At 43.9% G+C, this 23127-nt stretch overlaps 3 protein-coding genes across 4 annotated transcripts in view; all 3 read right to left on the bottom strand.

The window, feature by feature from the left end:
• Nucleotides 1–1046, bottom strand: part of stra6l (STRA6-like) — an 11113-nt gene extending 10067 nt beyond the window's left edge. The window contains exons 1-2 of the mRNA XM_071901209.2: nucleotides 1042–1046; nucleotides 253–325 (exon numbers count right to left, since the gene is read on the bottom strand). Coding sequence (XP_071757310.2) covers nucleotides 253–325; nucleotides 1042–1046 — 78 coding nt within the window. The remainder of the gene's footprint in view (nucleotides 1–252; nucleotides 326–1041) is intronic.
• A 946-nt stretch (nucleotides 1047–1992) lies between these two features.
• spink4 (serine peptidase inhibitor, Kazal type 4) lies at nucleotides 1993–4153 on the bottom strand. The gene is made up of 4 exons (XM_071901211.2): nucleotides 4091–4153; nucleotides 3361–3392; nucleotides 2988–3100; nucleotides 1993–2160 (listed from the first exon to the last, which is right to left on the bottom strand). Exons 1-4 carry the CDS (start codon nucleotides 4140–4142, stop codon nucleotides 2115–2117), a joined length of 243 nt encoding a protein of 80 aa, XP_071757312.2. The 5' UTR covers nucleotides 4143–4153; the 3' UTR covers nucleotides 1993–2114.
• Nucleotides 4154–4374: 221 nt separating this feature from the next.
• The window catches only part of LOC139913227 (phospholipid-transporting ATPase ABCA1), a 49191-nt gene continuing 30438 nt past the window's right edge, over nucleotides 4375–23127 (bottom strand). Inside the window, exons 12-49 of one of the 2 annotated variants that reach the window (XM_071901208.2) lie at nucleotides 21699–21893; nucleotides 19972–20180; nucleotides 19634–19810; nucleotides 19256–19478; nucleotides 18924–19145; nucleotides 18283–18487; nucleotides 17925–18038; nucleotides 17497–17671; nucleotides 17192–17323; nucleotides 16904–17043; nucleotides 16637–16774; nucleotides 16290–16519; nucleotides 15860–15932; nucleotides 15574–15776; nucleotides 15274–15325; nucleotides 15024–15131; nucleotides 14254–14402; nucleotides 13904–14028; nucleotides 13524–13622; nucleotides 13029–13218; nucleotides 12660–12754; nucleotides 12517–12549; nucleotides 12295–12400; nucleotides 12062–12136; nucleotides 11461–11630; nucleotides 11126–11303; nucleotides 10914–11029; nucleotides 10659–10803; nucleotides 10384–10507; nucleotides 10112–10241; nucleotides 9817–10000; nucleotides 9182–9288; nucleotides 8668–8809; nucleotides 8379–8513; nucleotides 8087–8190; nucleotides 7883–7975; nucleotides 7505–7748; nucleotides 4375–7404 (exon numbers count right to left, since the gene is read on the bottom strand). In XM_071901208.2, the coding sequence (XP_071757309.1) occupies nucleotides 7261–7404; nucleotides 7505–7748; nucleotides 7883–7975; nucleotides 8087–8190; nucleotides 8379–8513; nucleotides 8668–8809; nucleotides 9182–9288; nucleotides 9817–10000; nucleotides 10112–10241; nucleotides 10384–10507; nucleotides 10659–10803; nucleotides 10914–11029; nucleotides 11126–11303; nucleotides 11461–11630; nucleotides 12062–12136; nucleotides 12295–12400; nucleotides 12517–12549; nucleotides 12660–12754; nucleotides 13029–13218; nucleotides 13524–13622; nucleotides 13904–14028; nucleotides 14254–14402; nucleotides 15024–15131; nucleotides 15274–15325; nucleotides 15574–15776; nucleotides 15860–15932; nucleotides 16290–16519; nucleotides 16637–16774; nucleotides 16904–17043; nucleotides 17192–17323; nucleotides 17497–17671; nucleotides 17925–18038; nucleotides 18283–18487; nucleotides 18924–19145; nucleotides 19256–19478; nucleotides 19634–19810; nucleotides 19972–20180; nucleotides 21699–21893 (5484 nt within the window). In that variant the 3' untranslated portion in view covers nucleotides 4375–7260. Of the gene's footprint in view, nucleotides 7405–7504; nucleotides 7749–7882; nucleotides 7976–8086; nucleotides 8191–8378; nucleotides 8514–8667; nucleotides 8810–9181; nucleotides 9289–9816; nucleotides 10001–10111; nucleotides 10242–10383; nucleotides 10508–10658; nucleotides 10804–10913; nucleotides 11030–11125; nucleotides 11304–11460; nucleotides 11631–12061; nucleotides 12137–12294; nucleotides 12401–12516; nucleotides 12550–12659; nucleotides 12755–13028; nucleotides 13219–13523; nucleotides 13623–13903; nucleotides 14029–14253; nucleotides 14403–15014; nucleotides 15132–15273; nucleotides 15326–15573; nucleotides 15777–15859; nucleotides 15933–16289; nucleotides 16520–16636; nucleotides 16775–16903; nucleotides 17044–17191; nucleotides 17324–17496; nucleotides 17672–17924; nucleotides 18039–18282; nucleotides 18488–18923; nucleotides 19146–19255; nucleotides 19479–19633; nucleotides 19811–19971; nucleotides 20181–21698; nucleotides 21894–23127 lie in introns of both variants that reach the window. The other variant, XM_071901207.2, reaches the window with a different exon arrangement.

The raw sequence follows: 23127 nt of genomic DNA on the forward strand, positions 1-23127 counted from the left end.
GAAGACAACACATGAATCATATAAACACTAACTTAACAGTGTGAAGACAACACCACTGCTCTACTGCAACTGTGTGCAAGTGGACACGGAAATCCTAGATGTGGTCATACTGTATGTTACAGGGACATAATCTAATATATTGCCATGTATTAGAATTCTGTATTGGACAAGCTGCTGCTGGATAAAAAACAAACAGAAGTCAAATCTGCAGCCTTACTGTCATATTCTAGGTGAGGTGGCTGGTCTACTTACAGCTGGGATGAGGGAGAGGTGCAGGAAGAGGTCCATAGAGATTCCATTGTGACAGATCTGGTCTGTGGAGCTCCTGTAGGAACAATGATACAGAAGACATATTCACACCACCAACATGACGTGACATAACGCTAACACAACTGAACTGAACTGAACTGAACTGAACTGAACTGAATGGAACATGATGGAACTGGATTTAATTGAATGGAACTGTATAGGATGGAATGGAATGGAACGAAATTGAACCGAATGGAATGGAACAAAATAGAACTGAATTGAACTGAATGGTATGGAACTGAATGGTATGGAACTGAATGGTATGGAACTGAATGGAGTGGAACTGAATGGAACAGAACTGAATGGAATCGTATGGAATCGAACTACATAAAACTGAACTAAACAGAAGTGACCCTACCCGCATCCACCCAAAGCAGAAGTGAATGAACTGAATGGAATGGATGTGAAAGGAACTGAACGGTATGGAATGAAAACGGAATGTAACTGAATGGACCAGAACGGAACATAATATAACGAAACGTAATTGAATGGAATGAACTAAATGGAACTGAATGAAACAGAACTGAATTGAACAGAACTGAATGGAACCGAATGGAACTGAAAGGAACTAAAGTAAAGTAAACTGCTCCTTACCACACTAACCCAAGGAGAACAGTAGTGAACTGATACTAATATAACTTAACAGGTGAATGCCTGTCTTATGTCCGCAAAACATTAATACTTTATAATGTCCGTTCATGAATCAATAACCAATAAATCAATTTGTCCAACGTCATGCTTTGTCTTGACTGAACCATTCACAACAGCCAACATAGTGGAATCACATTAATCCTAACTGTACATTAGCATTACCAAGTGATAAAATAACAAGCACAGTATCACACTGATGTATCTGCTGCACTGTAACCATGAGATTGTTATTTGACGGTCTGTACTCACTGTTGTTGCTCTTGGCTTCTTATCATTGCAGAGACAAAGTCAGTGTGTTGCAGTCAGAGAGGCTTTGTTTCTGAAAGCGCTGCACTGTAGAGTGAACCAAACACAGAGGAAGTGACTGCAGATAGATACTGCTTCTCTGTTTCCTGCTTTCAAGCATGTGACTCTCACAGATGACCTTTGACCCCAGGATTCAATATTTTATTTCTCGCTTCACTCCCTTGTGTTCCTTCCTTCTCTCTAACTCTCTCTAACTCTCTCTCTCTCTCCCTGTCTATCTCTCTCTCTCGCTCTCTCAGACACACACACACACACACACACACACACACACACCTACACACACTATTGACATCTGTGTTACTCAGTATAGGGACTGTAAACACTGAGCTCTCTCTGACAGAGATAACCAGGCGATCATTCACCTCCTGCCTCCACTTCACAAAGGAATTTGTTCTTCTATTTCCTTTCCTTTCATTTCCTTTCCTTTCCTTTCTTCTCCTCTCCTCTCCTCTCCTCTCCTCTCCTCTCCTCTCCTTCCTTTCCTTTCCTTTCCTTTCCTTTCCTTTCCTTTCCTTTCCTTCCACTGGTCTTGGCTTAAATAGAGTGGTGAAATTTGTCCCATTTATGAATTTATGGGCTTTTTAGTTCCTTGTTTTACTCCTATCGATCCCACCAGACTTCCTCATCCAAGCATAATGTCAGACTTGGTGAGATTTGCAGACAAATTTGTAGACGAAATAGAAAACAAAACATCAGAAAGACGTGTTCCTCTGCTGATTCATGTTTATTTCTGATGAGACAAACATTTAGGATCCTGTTGTCATGGCAACCCGACGAAAGGAGGCAGCGCCACTTGAGTGGATCGTGATTGGTCCCCTCGCCGGTGACATCACTACCTGGGCAGCAGGTCAGCAGCTCTCCTCCTTGATGATCAAAATGTCCGTCCTGGTTGTTCTGTAAAAAAAAAAGGATCATGACATGGCGATGGCTGTTATTCTGCGTGCATCTTGACATTTAGTACATCTTTGTTCCATTGTAGGTGAATGGAGTGAAGATGAAACTTCTCTAAAGATGCTGTTGGGAAATATAAATTCCATGAAACTTAAATGATTGGGCTTAAAGATAAGACAAGTGATTACTACAAAATAAGAGCAGAACCGATAAACAGATGCGTGTCTCATTCTGTCTTCATCTTTCTTGCGAATTGCGTTTGTGTGTTCTCTTCGGAGAGAATAAATTCTTACTCATTAACAGCATTTCATTGTCTATTTCGCATAGTATGTTCTCGCAGCTGGATCTGTGGTCATTTAGGGGAATAAAAAACAAAATCAAACTTTGCTTCATTCTACAGTGAGCCGTGAGCGACAGGATCGTTAAATAACGCATAAAAGTCTTTTAGGTGTTCTTTTTTTACGTTTCCGGTTTGTTTGGAATCAACAGAAGAAGAAGAACTGGGTAGTTAGCATGAGCAGCGAGAGCCACCATGGCTGAACAGACAACGAAGAGAGAAACTCAAACTGCATCGACAGAAAATCCAAGCTCCGCCCACACTGTTTGATTGACAGGTGATCTCTGGGAAGAGCAGTGCAGAAACACCACAGTGATGAGCGCTTAGAAACAGATGTCACCAATAAATTAATAAATGAATAAACAGAAAAGAAAAAGGCATCAGTGAGGACATTTTAATAGAGGCACTTTTTTTTTGTAGTTCCCCTTTAAAACAGCGATAACGTCCCATGAGAGCGCAGCAGCTGTGTGTGTGTGTGTGTATGTGCACTCACTGTCTCTGGACACACAGGGTGCACTCGTTGGCGTAGGTGTTCCCGTCGCTGCCGCACACGGGGGCCAGGTTCAGAGGACACGCCATGATCTCCTCCGTGTCGGGACAAGATGGCTGCCGAGCACAACAACAACACAACACACACACAGGGGGGATCTGGTGTGAACCGCCTTCTGGCGGATTCAAGTGAACTTCCTCTCTGTGCTATTCTATTCTATTCTATTCTACATAATAATATATAATGTAGCTGGGGTTCCATCTCTCTCTCTCTCTCTCTCTCTCTCTCTCTCTCAAACACATGCACACACACAGTAATACACAAAACACATTCCTGTGCACATGAAAGTAAAAGGTTTCCATCAAGGATCTGTCACCTTCCTCAGTAGTCCAGAATTCCCCTCAGCATCTATAAAACAAGCAGACCACGTCTAAATTCATAAATGACTAGACAATATTGATAAGACCGTTCCAAGCTCCAATTCAGTCCGATTCAAGAGATTATCAACATGCAAAACTGACTGTACACACCCATATGCAAATAATACATGGCCATATAAGGCCGTATACTTAATATATTATTTCAAAGTATATGTAAATATATACTCGCACGCCATTTCACAATTGAAGTAATTATATTCATGTAGAATGAATCCTGGGATGAGAAAATATATTTTTAAATATTAGTAAATATATTCACATACTTTGTATACTACATACAATATATTTAAATATAGTCCATGACAAACGCATTTATGTAAATGCATGTAAATGCAGGTCGAACATACATGAAAGTGCCCATTATAGTAATATGACATGCATTTCCTTCATAAATTGTACATTTATCTACATACATATATGGTTAAAAGACATTATATTATATGTATGTGTTCCATATTTGTCAGTACATAACATATATGTTGTTAAAATGTATGCAAATATATTTTTTCAGATGAGTATTTTCTGCAGCTGCTAAACAGATCAAAAAAGCCTCATGGACTTTCATAAGACAACACTTGATCTAGAATGTAAAAAAAAAACTTTACAAAATTAAAGAATCTCCTCCCATGTTAACTCAAATCTTTTTTTTCTTTTTTTTTCTGTTACCTGCAGCCACAAAGAAGAGCAGGAGTCCCAGGAAAACCACTTTACCAGTCATGATGTTGCTGGATAAACAGGCAAGTGTGAGCAGAACTGTCTGAACCTTTGTTTTTACCAGAGTTGATATGTGTGTGGGAACGCAACAGGTGAGAGTGGACACACACACACACACACACACACACACTGGACAGCCAGACACTCACAGTCGCCTGCAGACAAGCACTCTCACACACTTACATAAATGCAAACACACACACATACAGTTTTAATACAGAAGGAGCCGATACCAATTTTATTTTCAAAATGTATCAATTTATTTATTCATGTAAATAAGTAACTGTACACAACAAGTAACAGACTCAAACAGCCGTTATTTAATACTTCAAAATGTAAACAAATAATAATATTGAGCACGAGAAGAGGAAATCACCATGGTACTGTACTGCACTTCTCCCTCCCCTCTCTCTCTCTTATATCTCACTCCTATCTCTGCTTTTCACTATTGTTTTAGTCACTCCATTTCTCATTACCACTCATTATTCACCACTTTTTTAAGCTTCCATTCTCTATTTCATGTTTAAAACAAATGCCTTATCAAATGTGTAATGCAGTGGTGTAGCTTCATCTGGTTTTGTCTGTGTTCCAGTGCAGAGGTTTTGTATTTGAATATTCTCGTGTTGGATCCGCCATAACCAGCCCCCTCTAGACCTTTGAGACAAATGGCTGCTATGTGTTTTAAAGTGCTCAGCCAGTAGGTAGTGGGGGGGGGGGGGGTTCAGTGTTGGTAAGATGTGGATTGGACCCTCGGTGTTGGTAGTAGAGTAAGCCAGGATTTATTAGCATTTATTAGAGCCCAGAAATAATGAGAACCCCTTCAGGATGGTTTCTGCTGAGCACCCATAGTGAGAGTCTGTCAGAAATTAGGATTGCTGGACTATTAATCAATGTGGTCCCTATTTGTGTTTTGTCTGGCTTACTGACTAGCTTTGGAAATATAGATTTTGGGCCCTAAAAACAGAGGGGGGGGGAAATGATTTTGTGTAATACATCTCAATCTCAAAATGTGAGTTACTGATGGTAGAAAAGGGGTTGACTTCGTCGTGGTGGACAGCTTTCAGAAACATATTGGAATTTGGCAACTGCACTACAAGATACAAAGAGGTGACGCATTGCAGTCTGATGGAGACTGAATGAGAGAGCGCAGGTTGTACACACACTGTATGCGCTGTCTTTTTGTTTCAAGTTGCTGGGAAACGGGAGAGGAGGAGCTCTGTCGGTGAAGCTGCGTTTACGAAGAAACGGTTGAAATAAAAGCATGACTTCGACAGTACAAAGCGGTTGCCTCCTCTGCCTTATGCTGGTTGATCAGAGATAGATACTCAGCTCCATTTGGCACAGGTACGATTTGTTCACTCTCAATAGGTACTGTTTTTTTTTTTTCTGACTTGACAATATCACAAAAGTGTTACCCAACATAACATCCACATCTGTGCGGGCTGCCATTATGCCGTATATAAAAGCATGTGTTAATGGAACAGGTACTGTCCTACTTTTCCTCTCCATGGATGGCAGCTAAAGCTTCACCCACTGGAACATTCCCGTCCGATACATCCCATCATGAAGATCACACTGATACAGATTTTCTTTTTTTTTTTTGTTTTTTTTTTTGAACAACATAATTTGGATTTAGACACCACATCTATGTACTAGTAATAAGCCCAGCCGTCCAACAACAGAGTGGGAGATTTCAGTCCGCTCCGGTCCTTTTACAAGCCGATCTGACCAATCATGCTTTGGCACACACAAACGTAGTGAGGATCGTCCCGGTGTGCGGCCCGGTGGAAAGCATGCAATATAGATTTTTTCGAGATACTTCCGAAGACCAGTCCGACACATCTAGCAATCCTTTAGCCTTTAGGTGAAGTCACAGCTGCCGACTGCGACGGCCGGTGTGTGGCGGCCATCTTGTGTCCATCCTCTTTAGCATTCGGTTGACTTTAAAGGGGCGAGTGAAAGCAGTCCATTCGCTCGCGTAGACATCAAGCAAACCACATTAGATTTTTTTTTGTTTGACAATAAAGGACATGGTTTTAAAAAGCAGTCAAGCTCCTTTTTGTGCTTTTGTACATCACATGTTGTTGTCTGTCCCGTACATTCCTTGGTAGCCTACATACATTGTTGTTGTTGTTGTTGCTGGAGTGCTCTGATTTCTCCCTCCACTATGATACAGTATAGGCACTGTGCTGGACAACGTCAAGGACATCGAGAACAACAAAGAAACAAACGAAAAAAAAGACAACTTTTGTTATTCGTCTTAATCGCTATCAAAACAAATCTGGAACAAAACTCCACAGAGGTTTACGTTTTGTCTTTTCAGATGCATATTGTCACAAAGAAGCTTAACGGATCAAATGAATATGTTGCTTGATTGGATATTTCAGAGTGAAATCAATTGGATTGTAGATGCCTTCATCCATCAATTGCATTATAAACTGCGCTTGGTAACGACGAGAGATTGAGAGAGGTTTGACCCTGAATAAAAAAAGTAGTCCGTCCATCCCGTTGCAGTTGGCAGTGAATGATTGGAACTTTTTTTTTTTTTACATTGTCGTCATTTCACGGTACAGAGTAGCACATACACAGTCCCACGGACTACTGGTTACTATTTTAACTGGCGAGGATTGAAACCAGGGATGCTTCTGGTTTACCTTGTCCAGTGAGTGAGTAGCGCCACGAAGGCCTACGAGCTTCCCAGCCTGACGCTTCGCCTCAATTCCACCGTCTCTTCAAGTCTTTTCAGTCCGTTCATTTTCAGTCCTTTGCCCGCGTCCGTCTCGTGAAGGAGAAGCACCAGTCTCCAACCCTCACGGAAACACCTACTCATCTTAAATATATATATATATATATATATATTTGTTTTTGCATTGATTTGCATTGAGTTTTCATTGTTTCAGTGTCTGAACGCCTGCAGTCCCCGCCTCCTGTTTTTTTTTTTCCAAGAGGCTGTGCGCTTATTCGCAGGTCCACTGAGAAATGATAATAATAAAAAAAGACTAAAAAATAGAAATAAAAAAAAACACGAACATCGTCCGCCTCTTCCTCGGGTTAGTGGTCCTTATTTGTTGGGGTGGGGTGGAAGGGGTTAGCGACTCCTCCCCCTGGTGTATGTAGTGGAATCAGACGCAGCTCTCCCTGGCCTTGCCGTCCATGAGGAAGGAGTTGAGGTGGGACACGTCCACCACCACGGCGTCCCGCTTGTGCAGGTGGACGTCTTTCAGATGGTCCTCATCACTTTGGTCCTTGGCGAAATTAACAAACACCTAAGAGGGGGGAAAAGGAGAGGAGAGAGAAATTATGTTTAGCTTAAATTAAAAGACACCATCCAGTTATATACTGGGAGTCTTGGGTGCATCTGCTTACTTGGTCTAGAGTGGTCTGGGACACGGAGTAGTCCTCTATGCTGAGCGCCTCCTTGTTCTTGGAGAGCAGGGAGAAGATGCGGGCGAGGGAGGTGAGGGAGGAGGGCAGCTGGTACTGCAGCATGTTGCGGTGCTTCTCCTTCAGCGTGCTCCCCGGCAGCTCCCGCTCGATGAACTCCGTCACCGGCCGGAGGTCCGGGTCGGGCCCCGCCACCCGCAGGATGATGGTGTAGCCGTCGCCGAACCTGGAGAAGACACAGAGAAGCACATTTTCACTTTGTTTAGTCTTTTTTCCTTGGAGTTTCTGTTGATGCAGTTTGAGTTTCTCTTTTCTTTGTCTGTTCAGCCATGGCGGCTATCGCTGCTCATGCTAACTCACCTGTTCTTGAGGTGCTGCACACTGCCCAGACAGCGGAACCTGCCGTTGACCATGATGGCCATCCTGGTGCAGAGCGCCTCACACTCCTCCATGCTGAGGAAAAAATACACCAGGATTAGGTTAGTCATGTCAGGGAAAAAAAACACAAATTAACAGCCGTCTAGCATGAATCCTGGTAGGATAGAAATCTGGTCCCGGTCTAACCTGTGGGAGGTGAGGACTACAGATCGTCCCTCTTTGATGATGCTCAGGATGGCGTTCCACAGGGCCCGGCGCGCCTTAGGGTCCATGCCTGTTGTCGGTTCATCCTGTCAACATAAAACAACAAATATGACTCAACTGCTGGTAGAATATATAATGTAGAATGCAGAATCCAGAGTCCTCAGGTATGACAGTCTCTGTAACCAGTGGGCCATCCTGCTGCCATGCTTTATGCCAAATCATTCAAATGTGTGTGTGTGTGTGTGTGTGTGTGTGTTGGATGCGTCTTACTCACCAGAAAGACAACAGGCGGTCCTCCTATGAGAGCCATAGCGGTGGACAGTTTCCTCATGTTTCCTCCACTGTAGCTGCCTGCTGCCTTGTCCACATACTTCACCAGCCCCAGTTTACGGATGCCCCACTCTGCCACCTAGTGGACAGGACGGGAATGGTTATGAATATAATAGTGCCAGACCTCAATACCCATGAAGTCTGTGCAAGATTATGTTTTTCTTCTGTACTGCATGGTATGTTTGTTCTGCACCTATGCACCCGTGTGTGTGTGTGTGTGTGTGTGTCCTCACCTCACAGACTTCCTTCTCAGGCACTCCTCTCAGGATGGCGTAAAACTCGAGGTGTTCTCTGCCGGTCAGCAGGTCGTTGATGGCGTCAAACTGGGGACAGTAGCCCATGTTCTGATGCACCTCATCTATCTCTGTATTAACACTGGAGAGAGAGAGACACAGAGAGACACACATTGGGGGGGTAAGTTTCATAGAAAGCACTATAAATGGCAAAAAATATCCATCTTAATCTAGTCTTAATTTAGTGAAAGGAGATAATTCCACTCCAAATGCAAGTCAACTTGTTTCAAGAATGTTCTTAAAGTGTCATTATCTTGATAGTAGTGTGGTGATCTGCCTTGTTTTAAGGTATTGTTTGAACTTGAACTTGAACTTGTACAAACAAATAGATTTTTCTGATTAACTTGACCTTCATGGGGTTCTACTACATTTTAAGGCCAGATATTAATTATGAAAACTATTATAAATGATTAGATAGATACTTTTATGTTGTATATTTTTTGATGTGTCTCACCTCTTGCCAGCCAGGTAGGCCTCCCCACTGGTGACCACAGAGTCTCCTGTCAGCATTTTAAAGGTGCTGGTTTTCCCTGCTCCATTCACTCCCAGCAAACCAAAGCACTACAGAGAAAGAAAGACCATGTTGACTTTACAATGATAATCTGAGAGTCTGTGAGTGTTGTTGAATCGTTAAGATTGGTGCTCTAAGTTGCTCATTAGAACATATCTTAACTGATATTTAGCTCTATGGTGTTAATATGAACAAACCAGGAAGACATTTTTTTTTGGGGGTCGTGGAAGCGCTCCCACTCAAGGTAAAGTCGCAGATTTTTACATCGGGGCGATGGTGGGAGGACTGCATTTACATTTTAGACATTTAGCTGACCTTCTAAGAGCAAGTTGCAATGAGTGACATGGTCTATATTCCTGGAATGCTAACATTACAAGCAACAATAATAGGTTTTGCAAGGGTTAGAGCCACAGGGGCCAGACAACTGATAAAAAAGGAATTATGAGTGTAAAACTTAAGGGGACAAGGTAAAATGAAATACTGAAATTCACTGTTTATATGTAGAAAAGAGCATGTCTTTTCCAGGTGGTCTGGACAGTCATGTGTGGAGTAACAGGGGTAAGATGTCTCTATCTCACCTCTCCGGGGGGGATGCCAACACACAGCCGGTCCACCGCCGGCTTCTGTTTGCGCTTGTAGACCTTGGTGAGCTGCCTGAGCTCCAGGATGTCCGACTGTCCTGCTCCACTCAGGATCCTCTGTCGCTCTCTGGCCACGTCCTCGTCCTCCTCTCCGATGGGCTTCAGATGGCTGCTGGACGACCTGGGAAATCGCACACGGGACAGGGAGGACAGGTCACTCTCAAGGCAAAATCATGTGACGGGCTTCAGTATTCCAGAAGGACCCTAGGTTCAGAAAGCAGGTCCCACCCACCTGGCCTTGATGCAGAAGCGGTATTGGATGAGGACGGTGATGCAGAAGAAGACCACGCCCTCTACTGCCATAGCGAACAGATTCTTCCCCACCATGTCCCAGGCCAGAGGGGAACGGAACCGGTTTTCACCTACAGAACCACGGCCAGAACCAGAGAACAGACATTTAGAAAAACATTCGGAATATTTTATAAGCAGTGACAAGCCCAGTTTGTTTTGGCACTTCAGTGATAGCTGTTAAGCGAGGGAGAGTGGAGAGACTATTGTACTTACCAAACCTCTCCAGAGCGTCGGCCATGGCCTGGTTCTTCACCATGTCGATCAGTCCTCTCCCCAGACAGAAGTGAGGGAAGATGAGGAACACGTTCTTCAGGATGTCGTTGATGCCGCCAATCTCCTGAAACAGACAAGTGAAGTCAGTAAAATCATTCATTTAAATGCTGCCACTTCCTCATTAGATATATCTACTCCCATGAAAGTGAGGGACAATTTAACTACAGAATTACCACTTTAAACTCATTCAGACAGTTTGATTAGAGTTTATTTACATTGCTTCCAAACAGCTCCAGGACGAACGTGGAGACGCTGCCGTTGATTCCTATGAGGATGTTGACGCTGGTCAGAACCACGTAGGCGGTGCTGGGGATCTTGAAGAAGAACGAGGCTGGGTACATCAGAGGGGTGATAGACCAGCTGGAGGGAGACACAAAGACAACACGAGACGAAAAGAGGTTAGAGAAGAAGAGAAGAAAGTGAAGAAGAAAGAAATAAAGAAACAAATAAAAGGCGTGTGTCTAACTCACCCGTAGAGCAGTAGCAGTAAGGCCAGCACGGGCAGATTGGTAGAGGAGACGTAGGCGTCTTGTTGGAAACACATGAAGATGATGATGACCAGCGTGGCCGGGACGATGTAGTTACACTGTGAGGGAGGAGGAGGAGAATGCAGCTCGGTAAAACAAAATGCCACAATAATGAGGTGTGGAAATTCCCTGAAAGTGGGATGGCGGCGTCTTACCATGTCCCAGACGAAGTTGGCCAGCCAGTAGAGGAAGGGCTGCACTCCGCTGATGAACTGCATGTGCTTGGCCTTGTTCACCCTCTCCTGGATGAGGAAGACCACGAAGCTGGCCGGGACGAAGGACATGGCGAAGATCACGCAGATGGACACCAGCACGTCCACCGACGTCGTCATACTGGGGAGAGAGGGGATGATGAGGATAAAGTAGAAAGGCAGAAACATGAAAACAGCTTTTTTTGCTGCATTAATGAGGCTGAATAAACAAGCCAGGCTCTGGGAAGTGGTACCTTTGGTCAAATTTGGTTCAAAACAAAAAAATCGTTAACACTCACAGTGCGACCTGCGACAGCTGCTCCTTGGTGAGGTTGAGCGGGTGGTTGAAGGCGGTGATGCCAAACTTGCTGGGGTCCTTGTCGGCCGGCAGACTGGCCCGCAGGATGCCGTTGTTCATCACGTTGAGGAAGGAACCGATGCTGTGCCAGCCTTTGTTGTTAAACCAGATCTGGAGATAGAGAGAGATGTGAGATTTTACTTTCTCTAAGCTGAAAATACACATGCACACCGGAGGTAAATTAGAACATCAGCAGCTTACTGGCAAGCTGAATGCCACAAAGGTCAAGCATATAAATAAAGAGGAAGATATGTAAGTGAGGAATAGGGAAAAGCAAACAAACAGAAAAAAACAAGAAAGGTAGGGTCATGGGTAGTGTGGAGTTGTTGAAACCGTGTGAGCGTTTAATCTGCGACAAAGCAGAAACTAAGTAATTACTATGCAATCAAATTACAGTCCGAATGGAATGAGTGAGGCATATCAGGTGGGTATAACAGTCACATTGATGGCAGAACTGGTGAGAAAGCATTGAGATAACCTGCAGAGCCATGTGCAGCTGTATAACGAGTGTGTGTGTGTGTGTGTGCTGTGTGTCTGCGAACCTTGACGTTATTTTTGGTGTCCAGTCCTTGGACGAAACTGGATAGACTGCGAAAGAAACGGTCAGCTGCAGTTCCCTGGAGGGTGGGCGAGGTGGAGAGAGAGAGAGAGAGTGAGAGAGAGAGAGAGAGACTTGTTTAGTGCATGGGTAAACTAACATGGTTTGCATATACAGTAAGCTTCTTTAGACAGTATACTGCAGTATGACATGATGTATGTAAGGTAATTGTCTTACTCTCTCCAGACGGAAGCGTCTCCGGAGCTGAGCGATCGCATCGTCAACGTCATCGCTGTGCGGGAGGAACTGAGAGCTCCTGGTGCCCAATGAGAATCCACCATATCTGTATAAAGCAAACTCATTTTAATATCAAAGAAGGACACAGTGGAAAAAAAGACATTCAGTTCAATATTGATAAAGCACAAATAAGCTGAAGCTGGATAATGTCTGAAAATGTACCTGAACTCGTTGACCCAAATCTTGTTGTTCAAGCTGTGAGGGGAGAAAGAGTGATACAATGAAGCAGAAATTTGAAACGTGGTTTCAAATACGCAGACAAAACACTGCATAGAAAATAGATGTGTTGTTGATGTGAGCGTTACCTCTTGCCGATGATCTGAGCGTAGGTTTTGACCAGATAGTCGGAGATGTTTCTGCCAGTCAGGTTCTGCAGAGTGTCTGTTTCACTGATTTTCACCTGGATATACACACAGACAAATCATTGGTTAGTTTTTTTTTTTAAGTATTCTAGTTTCAGGATAGTGTTAGTTTTCCCCATATTTTTGTTTGAATCCTTTCATTTCAGTTTGTGTGGAATGTTTACTTCATATTTATGAAAGTAACGTTCATGTTTTTAACACGATTTAAGGTGAATTACATTGAGAGTTTTTTCATTTCAGACTATGCATCGATCTCCGTCTGATCATTTGTTCGTCCTTTCATCTGTGTGTGTGTGTGTGTGTGTCCCTAACCTGTGGCGGTGGCAGCCCCCCGGCGCCGGCCGGACACTCTGGCAGCATCTTCTTGCGTCCCTCGCAGCTGCACTCGCACAGCGGAGAGGGATTCTGCATGGTCCAGTTCCCTGTGGCGAACAAGTCCGTCACACTCTGAGAGATCTCCGGCACCGACCACTCGTCCTCTACCGATGTACAGGGAGCTTCACTGGAACAGACAGACACAAGCTATTTTAGATACTGATGATGACGATGAGGGAAAGAGACAGAGAGCTGAGATGAGAGAGAATTACAATCACATCAATGTCAAATTGTTAAAATAGTATAAATTACATTTTCACCGAAAACGATCAAATTAAACACGAAACTCACACTTTCACATCTTCCAACTGTATTTGTGTTTTTACGAAAAGTAGGATTGTTTGTAAGCCTATATTTGTATTTTTATGAATGCTGATACTGTTAAGTTTTATTTCTTTTTCCAGAGATAATAACATTTTAAAAAACACTCACGGTATGGGTTGTCCCTCCATGCAGCGTGTTCCGAATCCTGGGTTTTCAGTCAGAGCTCCCAGTAATTTGTTGGTGTGAGCGTCCTCGGGTGCGTCGTTACTGCGAAGAGACAGACACCCAATTACCTTTTAATATTACACAGATCTGCAGTAATCTAGTAGAAACAAGAGGTGCAGAGGTGCTTGTCATTATGTTAAGAGTCAATGACAAGCTACATGTCAATGAAGTCTAATCATCTGGACACTTCAAGTAATAGACGTTTACAAACTCTTATGCTAGCAGCCACACCGTCAGATTCAGTGGGAGCAGCGCAGGGGTCAGCAGACAATGCAAATTATTTCTTCTACATAGATAGATAGACAGATAGATAGATATCTTACCTGATGAAGGTAAACTGTTCTTCGTACATGCCGGGATGCAGGGCCAGACTCGGGTATTTTCCAAACGGAGGAACAATCAGGCTGAACACCAGGGCAATACACACAAACACAGCCGGGAGAACGATCTGGAAAATAACATCATGCTTATTTTTTTTAACTGTGTGGGCCAACAGAGGATCAAAAATTGTTTCCCAAAAATGTACGTGGAAATAGTTTTGCTAAGACACACCTAGATCTGTGGTTACGTTTTAACTTTCCAAACCAAAGGGTAGGATGGATTCAAGACAGAAGGACTTCTACAGTGGCTACCTCTGTACATACATACATATGAAAGTACAGCATCAGTATACCTGAGCGAAGAAGCCTTTCCTGGAGCGCCGGGCGTAGAGGAATCGTTTCCAGAGCAAAGCAACAAACTGCTGTCTCTTCAGACTCCAGCCTTTGACCTGGTAGGAACCTTTACCGTCCGCACCGCCCAGCCAGTCTGTCTCACGGGATTCTGCACAGAGAGACCAGGAGAGGCAAGAGTAAGCTTACAGCGGATTATACAACATGATGAGTAAGTGTCCTGACGTTTTGACAGTGTTGGATAATCATAATAAATTGTTAATGAGACAAAAAGGAGTTTGCAGTAACATATGGTTGCCTGAGACTGCATTCATGCAGACACGAAGCATCAGATGTTTTATGCTTGTAACACAAATCTGGTTTTCTCATGGCTCTTTAAACAAGGTTTCAACTGCATGAAATGTGACTTTTACCCCTTTAGAAAGCCGAGAAACAGTTAAAAATCTGATTTTAAGTGACTGTGTAAATCTAGCCTTATGTAATCTGACATAGACCGTATGTCATTTATGTAATGCTTGTTGTAACACGTAATGCTTGTTGTGATTTTATGTAAGTAGTGGTGAGTTGGAAATGTTTGGATGTGTGCTGCTGTCTTTTAATTTTTGATATTTCTTTTTAGCCCCTACCCCCCTCCCTCAAGAGGCTTTGCCTTTTGCCAGGCCGCCATTGTAAATAAGAATTTGTTCTTAATGACTTGCCTGGTTAAATAAAGGTTAAATAAAATAAAATAAACACCTAAACTTTTATGTTAGTGCAGTTCTACCTGGGTCACCTTCAGAGTCGTTGAAATCGAAGTTGTCGTCCTCAGTGAAGGGCTTCAGGCAGCTCTGGTGGTCTCCAAACGCATGGCGGCGGCGAGTCCTGGTCGGCACCACTCCATCTGCGGCCACAGGACAACTCGACAAGTTAAGATGAGTTATTTCTGTTTCATGTGAACCCACTGTAAACCCTCTGGCTTCTGATCCCTGACATTCTGATCCCCAAAATACATTTGATTACTGTGTTGTTGCCATAAATCTCACCTGAGAGCTCAGCAGCGTCCACTCCGCTGTCCTCAGCAACTTTCAGGAAAATCTGCAGAGATGTAAGAGACCAGATTAAATCAAACATCCCATTCAATGGTCTATCCATGAAACATCTAATACTGCAATGGGTTTGTGCTTTTTTTGTGCCAGTTGGTGATCATCATTTTTGGCAATTACAACCACCATCCTCACATAACTTACTATGATGATTACTATGATGGTTATGATGAATTTAGGACAGACTAAAAAGATTTCTGCCAGACTAAACAGTTGGGTAAGCTCTGTACTGCTCCTTACCTCCTCCAGGGTGGTATCAGATATTCCGTAGCTGGAGATGCCCAGGTCGGTGAGTCGGTCGTCGATCTCGTGGAAGAGCTCCACGAAGGCGCCGTCTTTGGCCGACTGGTAGGGCAGGACGTAGGTGAGCTCGTGGCCCAGGTCCTCCACCAGACGAGCCTCGGGGACGTGCTTGAAGATCACGTTGGAGATGAGGGACACGTCTGGAGGGAAGAGAGAGAGAGAGGTTGATGAGAGGGAATAAAAATGTCCATCTTACGTATTTCACATATTTTACATTTCTTACCGATCGTGGTGGTTTCGCTCTCCGGTTCGCTGCCCAGACCGGCGTCAGAACTGCTCTCTGATACGCTGTCCTCCTGAGAAAAAGGAAACATAAGGTCAACACGTTAACAACAAAAACGACTGGATAAAATAACTCCTTTCATCCTGCTACAAAACCCTTGTTGACCGACTCAAAGTACCTTTCTATCTTGCTTAAAAAAAAGCTCAACAATTTCCCTTTCTCTCTTACCAATTAAACTCTAAAATATCGCAAGAAAAAAAGGTTTCATTGTATTTCTGCCCCTCCTTGCTTTTGAAGACAGTATGGCAGAAGGAAACATGATAGACCGCTCTTTTTCAAAGCTATTACAAAGAGAGAAAGAGACGCAAAGTGTTTCTCTTTTATCTCTTCAACAACACACGCACAGTGTTTCCCTTTACATTTCTCTTACCTTCTCGGTCTTCTTGCTGTAGGAGACGGTGCTGGCGGAGTTCCTGCAGGACTGGAGTGTCAGGTCGTAGTCTCTCTTGACCAGGGTCAGGTAGTAGCCCGTCCCCAGCTGGGTCTTCAGGAAGAGAGAGGAGCCGACGCAGCACAGCTTGCCGTGGGAAATGATGGCGATGCGGTCGCCCAGGATGTCGGCCTCGTCCATGTGGTGGGTGGACAGGATGATGGTACGGCCTGAGAGAGGGACAGACAGACACAGACTTTTCACTCATGCGTATCTAGTGTTGAACTGTCAGTTGCTCTTGTTTATATAACCTTTTGCTATATTCTTATTTATATTCTATTTTCTACCTTGTCTGTATTTGAGCAGCAGGTCCCAGATGCCCCTGCGTGCATAGGGATCAACCCCGGCAGTAGGTTCATCCAGGATCACGACCTTTGACCCCCCAACGAAGGCCAGGGCCACCGACAGCTTTCTCTGCATGCCTCCTAAAAATACAAGAGGGTCAGAAAGTCAGATAGGTCCCTTTCCCTTTTAAATCCACACGGAAGAGACAGTGGAACGGTTTACATTGAAAATGGTGATGGTGTCCGGGAAAAAGTCAAAGTCAAACTGACCGGACAGGGTGCTGGTGCGGGACTGCCGTTTGTGAGGCAGTCCAATGTCGTTCACGATCTGCTCCATCTCGGACTTGACCTTGTCCTCCGACAGGCCCTTCAGACGAGCGTAGAACCAGATGTGCTCCTCCACTGTCAGCCTGGGTCACGCCAAATCAATACATCACACAATTATCAATCAAGGCTTAAACTATGAGCGTTCCTCAACTACCAAGTACCAGCTGAAATGACAGAAATAACAAATACTAAACTATGTAGAAACTACCTAAGTGATAATTGGATACGTACATGCTGAAAAGTACGTTGTGCTGGGGACAGACGCCCAGGTTCTGCCGGATGGTGCTGAGTTCAGTGCGGATGTCCTTACCAAGGATGTAGGCTGTACCAGAGGTGGGCGGGAACAACCCCGTCAGAATTGACCTATCAGGAACCAGGAAGAAACACAGTTACCAATCACCATCTAAGTTCAATAAACCTTTAAGTTCCCCCAACTATTTTCAACCACAAGGTTTAGCTTAACTCAATCCAGGCAAACCCATTTTATATGACAACTAAGTACTATAGGCATAGATGTAATATGTATATTATCTTACATAGTTGTGGTCTTGCCAGCTCCGTTGTGGCCCAGGAAGGAGGTGATCTGTCCTTCGTAGAATCCCAGGCTCAGCCCGTCTACAGCCAGCTTGTTGCCATGGCTGTAGACCTTCACCAGGTTCTTGATGTACACACCCGGCTCGATGTGGGACGGCTCCTCCTCAATACACACCGCTGCACAAAGAGACAAGAAATACAGCAACTCAGCAATGCAATGAACCGAGAACCAAGAAAAGGTTGAGATAACCAGTCCAAGGAAGCGTTGTAGTACCTCTGTCTGCACTTTAAACTTCTGAACTGACCGGTCTAACAACAAGGGGGAAATACTGGAGGCTATGCGCTGTTAATTCTGTGCCTTAGTTGGAATTTCTCTGATGCGAACAAATCTCTAACCCAAAAAGGGCCATTAGACATTCATGATTTGTACCTTCAGCGTTGCCCTTCTTTCCCAGAGGGGTGGAGAGGTTCTTGTTCTCCTTCTCTCCACACCAGTAGGTCTTAGTGAAGGGGAAATACCAAGATCTGGGGATCCCATACTGGCCTGGAGGGGAGTGAGATTTTTCATTACTGTACACCATAATATCATCCTAAAAATAACTCATAATTCATCAAGTTGCAGCCCAATGAAGTGCAGAAAATAGAGAGACATGTTAGCACAGATCTGATCCTTTTTCTTGGAGCACATTGAGGTAAGATCAAATCTCGAGCTATTTAAGTGACTGCAACTGTTTAGCTTCACACTAGTGATTCTGGTTCAACTGCCATAAACATCGTCCACGACTCACCAGGGAATACGGCTTCGATGTACCAGGTCATTATTCCGTAGAGCACAGCGTCAAACAGCATGAGGCAGATGGAGGTGGTCAGGTTGTAGCTGTCTTCCTCCAGAGGGCTGGCCAGCAGGTTGGACCACTGGATGCCCACCCCCTGCTCCTCAAACAGGGCAAAGTACTCACAGCCAAACCCAAAAGCCACAGGGGACAGCAGGCTCTGAGGGAGGGCGAGAGGAGAGAGAAGCCAGAGGTTAGTGGAGAGAAAAAAAACATGACAGCAGATTTGTAGATGTAGAAGCGTAGCATATGATTGATTTTTACTGTGCTTGTGGTTAGTTATGTTTCTTATGAATTCAATTATGCTGGACTGAATTAAAGCGTGTAACCACAATCAATCTGTGATTTCCCTCTTGTGTTAATTATCCTTCTCGGCTCAAAAATCAGATCAAGAAAACCATAAAGTGGCATAACAAAGAGGTGCTTGGTGCAGTGAAAATAGCATTTTATTTGATTACTTCCACTGCACCTTTTTATTATGGCACTTAATTTGTGTATTTTTCTTGATCTCAAGATTCTTTCATTATTTTTCATGAGGCTTATCACTCTCAAATACTGGTCTGGTCTCTGAGTATTTGTAAATGCTCTCCACACACCACTACGACTTTAGCCCCGAAGCCCACGTAGTCTTGCCAGGCGACACACAGCACGTAGGGCAGGTATAGCGTGAAGTAGATGATGCCGCCGCAGGCCGCTGCCAGGTTGGCGCGGGAGAACAGGGTGCTGATGAGGAAACACTGCATGATGGTCACCACGGCGAAGGATCCCAGGAAGAGAAACACCACGCCCGGGTCACTGTAGGGCAACAGGTTGCCCATCTGAGCAGAGGGATAGAGAGAGAGAAAGTTAAATGGTTGCCTGGATTCAGCCCTATGAAACACTAATAAAGAGTAGTACATACATATATGTGTCTTTGTCCCACACCCACCTTCAGTATGAGCACCAACAAGCCAGCGCTGATCAGCAGCGGGATCAAGCTGCTGATGAACCAGCTGAGCCACAGGATGCCGTTGTCCAATCCCATGATCCTCATGGTCTCCTTGAGCCGCGCCTCCTTCTCGTACACCACGCCCTTGATGATGATGGCCACCGAGTACATCCACGCCAGCGTCATGAAGAGAGGCATGGATCGACTCATCACCCGCAGGAAACTGCAGAAAAAGAGAGAGACCAGAGAGGGAAAGAAACATGAGTTTTTGCTATACAACATGACATCTGCAGCAGCGTCTCTGTCTCTCTCTACCCATCCATCCAACCACTCAACCATCCATCTAAAACACTTTTTTTTCCCACAGTGGTCACTTACATGTCATCAACATAGCAGGGGTAGGGCATCTGCTGAATGTAGATGCCAGTCTTCTCTTTGGTGCCGGTGATGGCTCTGATGATTCCTTGCTCGATGACGTCCTGCAGGTAGGAAAACCCTCCCCAGATGTACCGCAGGTCTTCGAAGGGGTCCGCCCTAGGACCAGGGTCCCAGTACCTACAATACAAGACCAGGAGTTAGGGTTAAATCTGTAAGAAACTGCTATTCAAAGCTAAGAACACTGTACAGTGGCGGACAAGACAGAAGGTCCCCATTATGCATGTGTCCCGCAACAAGTACATACAACAAGAACGTCCTGTTCAAAAAAAGTCCCTTACCCATCCTTAATCTTGTTGGTCCTCTCCACGTTATCGATGTCCATGCGGATCTTATAGTTGACGTTGGGAGGCAGATCAGTGCTGTTGCTGTGGGCGATGTCGGGAAACACGATTCCCGCCCAGAACTTCTGGTTGTCAAGGAGACCCATGGACTTGTTGACCAATCGCTCCTCATTAGCTACCGGCTCCAGCTTGTCTAGGTTCACGCACTGGGTGGGAAAGGGACAGAGAAAGAGAACGTTCTTGACATCTTTTGATAGGAGTCTGACCAGGAAAGAAGTTGGTTTCATATAAGTTCATGTATAAAATGTGTTAGCAATTTGTTGTGACTTGTTTTGAAGCTGCCCTGGTTTAGAAAATTAGCCTGGATCTTATTTTGGGTGACAGATACTTGACAGCTCCACATCAACTGAGCAACTCTTACACACAGCACAAATCACCAAAAAAGTGAAGTCCTGCTCTAAGAATCATGTGCTTTCCTCACAATTCTTGTTATTGTTCCAGCAAATATCTGTGAACTCCATAACCTGTTACAAAAAATCATATACCCTGGATAAACATTGAGTAACCACATCAGGATTTCTCAAGTGATTTCTTGAGGATTAGCCTCTCACATAGAAATATACTTAACTGACATAAGCTGGCTTGTACCACATCCCCACATACTGAATGTGTGAGAAGCCACTGAGTTCATAAAGCCATAAAGCCACCCCTAATGCTATAGGCGTGACATTCTTCAGGGTCCTGTAAGGCCATGGCACACTTTTCAGCGTGAGAATCATCGGTTTACACGGCTTTATATGATCTCCATAAAATGTGAGCGGTTTTGAGGCAGTGGGTCAGCGGGTTATCTGCGGCGATAAGTGTTGCTAGCTACAGGTATTCTCAAGGACAGTTCACTGGGTTTAATGTTTGTGTGACATGGATGCCTAATTGACCTCGACTCAGGGTTTAGAAGATCCGCTTTTTAAAAGACTCTTATTGTATTTTTGCTTTTTTATTAGATTATACACATTAGATGGAGGACACATAGGAGACGACTGAGGTCATGAGCTGCATTCAAACCCATAATGTCATTATTATGTTATTATGGTTAGAAGATCAACTAAGATGAACTTATCTTTTGCGTCATCAGTGTTGCGGGAAATATCATGACTATTTAGGTAATCTGATCATGAAGATTACAATACATCAGAGGTACATCACAAGGACATTTGATCACATTTAACATTAAACTGATGTTTATTTTGTGTTATAGTAACCTCGATGAGGAAATTCCTGGCACAGATAAATATGGAAACAATTCCCCATTCATTAGAGCTTTAATATTTGGCTGGAGTTGTTGTTTATGTTTGGGGTTGCTGTTTTTACCTAAAGCTTGCTTTTGGCATACTGACCCAATACAGACAGACAGGGAGCGCTGACACAGTCGGCATGGCGATGATTCGATTTGCTGAGGCCAAGGGAAGGAACATTTGACTTCAAGGCTTTTCATAACAATGCTGGGATGTGGATGCAGTTGACGGTGCATTAAAAACCAACAGAAGATGCGACCTAACATGCTGACCTAAATTTCCCAGTAAGTTTGCATCTTGACCTGAATGGAAACGATTGCGTAACAGTTGTGTGACGGAAACAACTTAAGATCCGTGCAGATATGGGTTTAACGGCGCTGTCCCTGAAAACAAGGATGTTATTTTCCTTACTTCCCGACTGTTGGCACTCACCTCCATAAAGCGCGAGATAGTCTGTATGGCCTGGTCGGTCTCGTTGAAGACGTCTCTCCAGGTGTAGGCGGATCCTGCGGGCCTCTGGTCCTCCGAGGTCTTGGACAGGAAGTCCGACACGTCCGACACTTGCCACTCCGTCCCGCTGAGCTGGGCGTTGAGGAACGCAGCGCTGGCGTTATTCTGCAGCAGGGTCTGCAATACGAAGGAGATGGAAAAATTATATTGGGAAAAATGAATGAAAGTGTATGGTATTGTTAAGTATCATGAAAGGGCAAATGCACAATATATAAGAGGATACACATATACACTCCAAACATTTGCAAGTGTCACGCAGTTCATGTCCTAACTGTCACATAAATAATAATAATAAATCCTTGTTAACCTGCTTTCTTTCCAGCTATAAAGTCTAAAATGTAGGTCAAAGAACAGTAAAAAACAAACTGTTGTATAATCGCTGTATGCCTTTAGGTTTGTTTAGTTTTGTGACCTTATTAGCTCTGGATTGTCTGTGTGTGTGTGTGTGTGAGTGTGTGTGTGTGTGTGTGTGCATTTGTTGATGTTGTCTGTGCCCTATTTTACTGTCCTTTTGAGCTTCCTATTCCCTTTTGGCCCTCAGGCTCCTTACAAATCCATTATCTCCATTATCTCAGCCATTATCCAGGTTCCCATAAGAAGCAGACTATTTTATGACAGACGCAGGCTAAAACCAGACAGTTTGGTTTAATTCATGATAGGAATGTAGCTGGAGGCTTCTCACCACAATACCACAACAACAGATGAGAATTATATACCGTGCTACTTTCAAAACATATCAGCAGAACAAGGTAAAAAACAAAACTGAATAGGGCTTTAAAGTTTATGTTTCTACAGCCAAGTTTTCAAAATGAATTTAACAATTATGATACGGAGGCCTGTGTGTCGGCAAATACCTTCAAAGTAAAGTTATTGTTCAAATTCACTTTTGACCACTAGGTGGAAGTGGTGCTCATGTGATCTACATGGGGAAGCTGGAGATGTGGAAGAAAGTCATTCTAGCCAAGAAAAGCCATGTTATGAAGCATATGCCATTTGGTCGACACTTTCATCTGAAAAGCTTTATGGTAAATAAGCATAATTATTTATCATGGCTGTCATTCTCTACCCATTAAGCTACACAGGACTGCTGGTACTGTGTGGACTGTAGTAGAAAACAAGCACTTTGTATGTCTGTCTGTGCTTCTCTATGCTTTGATGTGATCAGAACTAGAGAAAAATGGTTTGTCTGAGGTCAAGTCTTGTTTTGGTTTAAGCGTTCGGACTGTTGCCAGACCCATAATTTATTTATGCCACATTTGGGATTCCTTCATGCTTCGTTTTAATCAATTAAGTTTTATGACGACATGCTTGAAGGAAACTCTCTTTGTCCCTCGCAGTGGAAATATCTGTG

Source organism: Centroberyx gerrardi, chromosome 3, assembly GCF_048128805.1.
Source record: "Centroberyx gerrardi isolate f3 chromosome 3, fCenGer3.hap1.cur.20231027, whole genome shotgun sequence".
NCBI classification, from domain to species: domain Eukaryota; kingdom Metazoa; phylum Chordata; class Actinopteri; order Beryciformes; family Berycidae; genus Centroberyx; species Centroberyx gerrardi.